The sequence below is a fragment of the Muscardinus avellanarius genome, assembly GCF_963383645.1.
Source record: "Muscardinus avellanarius genome assembly, chromosome: 14".
In the NCBI taxonomy this organism is placed as follows: domain Eukaryota; kingdom Metazoa; phylum Chordata; class Mammalia; order Rodentia; family Gliridae; genus Muscardinus; species Muscardinus avellanarius.
The window spans coordinates 81,977,008-81,984,091 of record NC_137800.1 but is presented as its reverse complement, the minus strand read 5'-3'; the positions used below and the strand labels follow the sequence as shown (position 1 = coordinate 81,984,091).

Sequence of the window (7,084 nt, the reverse complement as noted above, 5' to 3'; positions counted from 1 at the left end):
TTTTAAAAGTGTATCTAAGCTGGGCGTGGTGGTGCACGCTTGTAATCCCTGCACGTGGGAGGCGGAGACAGGAGGATCGCACAGGTTCGAAGCCAGCTTAAGAGACCCTGTTTCCAAATAAAAAAGTATAAAAATAGGTCTGGGAGTGTAGCCCAGAAGAAGAAGGGTTTCCAGGAACCCCAGTACCATCAAATTAAAAAGTGCATTTAAATAGTTAGCAATCAGAAAATACAATGAGAAAAAATTCTCCTTAGCCTATTTTCTCTCCAAAGGTGGATCTACACATTCAATTTATTTTATACTCATTCAGAAGGTCATAATGTAGACTACATCCACTTAAATATAGTACTATAATCCACTTAAAATACTCTACGTCACTCTTTAAATTAATTACATATTAACACAATTTAAACTTGTTCATCCTTTCAGAAGTTCAATAGAATTCTCATGGATGTATTTATATTTATGAAAACACTAGAAAAAGAATATGGCTCTTTTAAAGGATAATTAGGTTTGTTTTAAAAATAGCATTAGTCAGGCATGGTGTTGCACACCTTATATCCTAGTACTTGTGAGGCTGAGATAGGAGGATTGCAGGTCTGTGGCCAGCCTCCGTGATTTAGTGAGGTCCTTGAAAATTATTGAGAATATCTTTCAAAACATAAAGACAAAATAGGGCTAAGGGTGTACCTCAGAGGTAGAATGCCTTTTGTGTCACACAAAAATAAAATAACCACATTAAAATTGAGAATGTTTTTTTATAACTTCTGCCTTGCATGAAGGTGTATAGCTGTAAAATTATGCCCCAGAAGTAAACTTCTTGGATCAGAGATCGATTACATAAATAATTGTGATAGAATTTGCCAAATTGCTTTCTTGCATTTTACTACCAGAAGTGGGGACAGTGAAAGAGCCATCTAATATGCATGAGAATATCAGCACCTTGCTAAAGGACAGCAGGATGGAGAATGAAGATGTGGCTGGATCCCTCTGCTTCCTACGAGCTGTGTGTCAGCTCAGGAGGGTCCTCAGTACTGCTGTATAAGAGGACAATGCTATGTTTCACTATGACTTGACTTTGTAGTACATATGACACAATACAACTAACAATAATTCCAGACCTACTTACTGAAAGGCTCAATGCAATAAAATTTTTTTTCATATTTGTCTTTCTCATTGAGCACCTCAACATTCAGCCAGACGTCCATCTCTGTGTATCAGCACAAATGGGCTGACAATGGCATAACCAATGGTCAGAAATTCGTGAAGACCTATTGCTATAGAATTATTCTTTAAGGAGAAATTTGAATATAAAGAAATAGAACAGTCAATCCAATAAAAGAAAAGAAAGCAGAGCATCAGAAGGAGAATGCTCTGAGCGGCTTTCAGCTCAGGGGGAGTTTTGCAGAGGATCCTGGAGTTCTGAAGGTAGAGAACTTGCTGGTGGTGTCTGTGGAGGAGAAATACCATGTAGCTGCTGGCCCCACCCATGACACCCTGAAACAGGGCATCTCGCAGGACCATGAGAATGAGAAAAATCCATCTGATTATCCTGCTTTCTGTAACAAAATAACAGTAACTGTCACTTTTACTAATTTGCGAAGTATTCATGCTGTTGATATTTTTTAGGTAAAATGGTAAGTTTATGCTTACCAAGGAATTGAGTATCCACAAGAACAGAAACAGAGAAAAAATGTGCCATGTAGACTTCAGCTTGAGCCTCTTCCACCTGGAAGCTCTGGGACTAATGGTGATGGCCTGGACCACTGTGAGGAGGCAGGTGGTGCAGATTGAAAGGCCCCTGGCCACCCTCTCCAGGTAACCAGTAATCTTACATCCTATATCTTCGAGGAAGTTTCTCAAACCAAATACTCCTATTGTCTTTCTCACTCCTTTGGAAAGAAGCATTATGATATTTGTGAAAACCAAATGAATGAGAATAAGGTGTGTAGATGTCTTCTCAGTGCCTCCAAAACTACATGTGTAATTCACAAAGACAAAGACATTCCCCATAATGCCAAGTCCTGTTAGAAAGATGAAGATTCTTTCCTTGAAAAGGCTCAAGACCATTTCTACTTCATTGACAGAAAAACCTGGATCGAGTCAACACCTTTTTGAAGAAAACATTAGCAATGATTATATGTATTACTACAGTTATTTACTGTCATAGCAATTATCTGGTGTACATGCAACTTCATAATATATAAAAGGGAGAAGTTTTTGTTCGTAGGACTTTTTATGGCACTGTTTATGGACCATTCTACATAGCCTCAAATGCAATCTAAATGACTAGTATTTTAAAAACTAAAATTTCAATCCAGATTTTTTGGAGCGCCATACCAGTAATATCAATTTACTTGTTCAAGTCCTTATATAGCTCATCTCTGCTCAATCTCATCAGGGTCACATATAACAACAAAATTGCCCAAGCAGAGCCGGGCGTGGTGGCGCATGCTTTGTAATCCCAGTACTTGGGAGGCTGAGACCGGAGAATCCCGATTCACAGCCAGGCCAGCCTCAGCTACTTAGTGAGGCCCTCCACAACTTAGTGAGATCCTGTTTCAAAATAAAGAATAAAAAAAAGGTCTGGGGTTATACTCAGAAGTAAAATGCCCCTGGGTTCAATCCTCAGTACCACACACACACACACCAAAAAAAAATTGCCCAACCAGAAATTTCCAACACAGTTAAATTTAAAATACTTAAGTGATACATGCATACTCATGTTTACAGCAGCACAATTCAAAATAGCCAAACAATGGAACCAACCCTGTTATCCGTGAATAGATGAATTGATAAGGAAAATGTATATACACACAATGGAACTTTACACAAAAAGAATAAAATTATGTAATTGGTAGGAAAATAAATAGAAATAAAAATATTATGCTAAGTGAGATAAGCCAAACTCAGCAAGTCAAGGACCATATGTTTTCTCTCTAATACAGAAACTAGAATAAAAATAGGAGACAAAATAGGGACTATAGAAAATGAGGTGATAACTCAGTAGAAAATTGGAAGGGTGTTTGGGGAGGGAAATGGGGAAGAGCAAAATGAAAACTGAGGAAGGGAACAGTTCAAATAAATTTAAATCCACACAAGGTTTTACTGCCAATCTCACTGACATGCATGTGGAGGGAGGAAGGAGAAATGAGAGAATGAGATACGAAGGGAAATTCACCATATATGTATATATGTTTGTATCATATTTCTTACTAAGATGTATAAATACAATGCACCAATAAAAGTATAAAAATGAGCTGGGCATGGTGGCACACGCTTGTAATCCCAGACTGAGACAGGAGGATCGCGGTTTGCTGACAGCCTCAGCTACTTACTGAGGCCCTCTGCAACTCCGTGAGACCCTGTTTCAAAATAAAGAATAAAAAATAGGGCTGGGAGTGTAGCTCAGAGGTAGAATGTCCCTGGGTTCCATCCTCAGTACCACAAAAAATAAATAAAAGTATAAAAATGTATTTTTAACATAAAATAAGTCATTCTTAATTGCATTTCCAGGATTCACACCCCTTCCTTTTGAGTCAGTTACCATTCTGTTCAGAGATTGCTTGCATTAGCTTGTTCTCTATGCCAGATATTAGGAAGAGGCTTTCATGGGGGAAACTGTGGAGCTGAAATCAATACTACACTCCTTTTTTCAATTAAGTCTGATTTATATGAAGGAGACAAATTCCTGAACATATATGGCATAATGAAGTAAAATTAATAAGTTACTTAGCATTCATCATTGCTGAAACAGAAGTAAAACACCTAAATACATAAAGGGACATATGGAGAGATTGAAGAGGCATATTTTAAGGTGTAGTGGAATTCTCTGTACATCAGTTCTAATATTTTGTACTATTAATATGTGAAACAAGTAAAATAGCATAAAAATTTTTTCTAAATAACTTGATCAAATACCTTGTTGCCAGAACTACACATTCTATATAAATATGTCTTTTGAATCCAAGTTTAAAAAAAAGGTAAACTCTTCACTTAAGATTCAAAATATTTGTGGATCTCTAAAGACAGAAAACACAGATACTGTGAGTAGTGTGAAGACACTAGGAAATTCCTTTAAAGAACTACAAATTGTGATCAACATTAGTTTTGTATTCATTTGTTCATGACCTTCTTCAGTGGTCATGATATACATATACAAAATTACCAATGCCAACCTGAGTGTTTGTGTGTGGGAGTTGGGGGAAGGCTTGCTAAGTGTTGACTGCATGTGTCTCTATCACTCTAAACTTCATTGTGATGTATTATTACAATACACCAGTAAAAAATAAAAATGCCTTTAAATGGCTGGAAAGTCAGAAATACACCTAGAGAATTAGGCACATAATGGAAAAGACAAGGGTGGACCATCTAGAAAATACAGAAATTGACCACAAATGAAGTGTGAAAAACCTGTAAGAGCTAATGATGCTGGTGGAGTTGGAATGCAGGTGAAATTGGGGCCCAAGGAAATAGAATTTTCTTAGAAACTTGAAACTCCTATTTCTTTTATTCCTCCAATAAATCAAGGCAGTAAACATATGCAAAGTTCTACCTCAGAACTCTCTGCTTATATCAGATCCTGGGTTGCTTAAGAATTTCTGGAGAGACATCTACTGGAACTGGTCCCTTCACCCTTCTGGCCTCAGGTCCTTGCCTTTTAAAGACAAGAAGAAGACTCAGGGAGCTTCCCATCAACTTTCTCATGTGATTAAAGGGATTGAGATTTGTGCTACTGAAGAAATTTTTCATGATGTATGTAAGAAAATAAGAAAGACAGGTTTACTTACCTGGCTAGCTGTGGTGCAGACAGGTTCTGGGTCAGTGTGGCCAGGTAAGGCTTCCAAGGTCATCTTTGCAGTTTCTGGTTTTGTAGGGCTCTCAGCTATAAGGAATTACCATCAAGGACTCAGTTCTCACAGTTGTCACCCTGTCAAGAAGAAGGAAACCCTCTGCAGAATCTTAATCCCTGATGTATAACTTTCCCTGTCCCTCCACAATTACTACATTTGTTTGTCTCAAAAGTTATCTCAATTATAATGTAATTATCTTCATAGAAGGATGTATAGGGAGAAAGTGAACAACTTACCGAGTTCTGTATCTAGGTTTCTTTAGTTCTCTATCCCTCTCATCAACTTCCCAAAAGTCTCAATATATACCAGCATGGGGATGGCTTCTGAGACACAGGCACAAGGGAATATCATCAATGATGACCAGCACTGGGAACTCCAAGTTTTCTGAGGACATCCCAGTGTTGGACTTGGTCAGACAGGAGTCACCTTACTTTACCTATACACACTGCAGATTAGTGGTTGTTTTTTTACTTATATATTAAATAGAAAATTAGGGTTTTTTTCAATCTACCTGTTCAACTACCTGTTCAACTCCCCCCACCCCTGGTTTTAGAAACATCAATCTTAGAGGGCTCCAAGGGCACTGGTTCAATGTGTTTATACCCAAGGATAGTTCTTCCATCCATTATTCATTCTACTACAAAGGAACCTCCAGTCCCTGGTGCACAGGAATATAAATAAATGTGGGCAAAGGGCAAGTGTATAGGTGAGAATAGCACCTTTTTCCAGAAGCAAGAGGGGCCCTGGATTGGCCTTGATAGCAGGCTCTGAGTCCCCAGTAGTTCTTGTTTCCTGGTAATTGTATCCTCATTGCACACAGGTGTACCTGACACCCAATAGATTCTAAAATTATCCTGCCATAAATAAAAGAGTTGCAACTTGAGATAGGTGTGATTTCTATTCCATGGTTTTTAATGTAGGTATTCAGGCACAGATAGATTAAGTTGCACATGATATATGTAAGGTAAAATATGAATTGAAAATTATAATAATTAATTTTCTGTGGCTCAATAAGAAACACTTGCCTCTGTCACGTTTGTTTTGTTTAGAAAACTTGTAAAATATTTTTCTGCCAAGTTGAGATGTATATAAGCCTTTACAACAAAAAGCCCAGAATAGCCAAAGTAGTACTCAGCAACAAAAACCATGGAGAAGGAATCACAATACCTGACTTTAAACTATACTACAAAGCCATGGTCATAAAAACAGCATGTTACTGGCACAAAAACAGATACATAGACCAATGGAGCAGAATAGAAGACCCAGAAACAAGTCCACACACTTACAGCCAATTGATTTTTGACAAAGGGGCCAAAAACATACACTGGGAAAAAGATAGCCTGTTCAATAAATGGTGTTGGCAAAACTGGTTAACCATATGCAGAAAATTGGAAATTAATCCCACTTTCTCACCCTGCACAAGAGTCAATTCAAGATGGATCAAAGACTTGGAAATTAGACCAGAGTCCTTGAGGCTCCTTGAAGAGGGCATAGGTCCAACACTGCAACACATTGGCACAGATAAAAACTTTCTCAACAAGACCCCAAAGGCACAACAAACTAAAAGGCAAATCAATACGTGGGATTGCATGAAACTGAAGAGCTTCTGTACAACATAGGAAACTGTCAAGAACTTCAATCGAGAGTCAACTGAATGGGAGAAGATTTTTACCAACTACTCCTCCGATAGAGGACTAATATCTAGAATATACAGAGAGCTCAAGAAACTCGACACTAAATAAACAAATAATCCAATCCAAAAATAGGCAAAAAAACTAAATAGACACTTCACAAAAGAAGAAATTCAAATGGCCAATAAATACATGAAAAAATGTTCAACATCATTGATAATCAGAGAGATGCAAATCAAAACTACCTTGACATTTCACCTTACCCCAACTAGAATGGCAACCATTCAAAACACAAACAACAGCAAATGCTGGCAAGGATGTGGAGAAGTGGGAACTCTAAAATCTTGTTGGTGGGATTGCAAATTAGTGCAACCACTTTGGAAAATAGTATGGAGAATACTCAGAAGAATGGGAACAAATTTACCAATCGATCCAGCAATACTACTTCTGGGTATCTACCCAAAAGGAAGGAAACCAAACTACCAAACTAATGCATGTATATCTATGTTCATAGCTGCACAATTCACCATAGCCAAACTATGGAACCAGCCAAGATGTCCATCAACAGATGAATGGATTACAAAACTGTGGGATATGTAC

The 7,084-nt window shown here is 37.8% G+C and overlaps 1 protein-coding gene across 1 annotated transcript; it reads right to left on the bottom strand.

The window, feature by feature from the left end:
- Positions 1–1,185: 1,185 nt before the first annotated feature.
- On the bottom strand, positions 1,186–2,070 carry LOC308273220 (vomeronasal type-1 receptor 4-like; the record flags this gene model as incomplete). The annotated part of the gene is made up of 1 exon (XM_080710309.1): positions 1,186–2,070. One exon carries the CDS (start codon positions 2,068–2,070, stop codon positions 1,186–1,188), a length of 885 nt encoding a protein of 294 aa, XP_080566435.1.
- Positions 2,071–7,084: the final 5,014 nt, after the last annotated feature.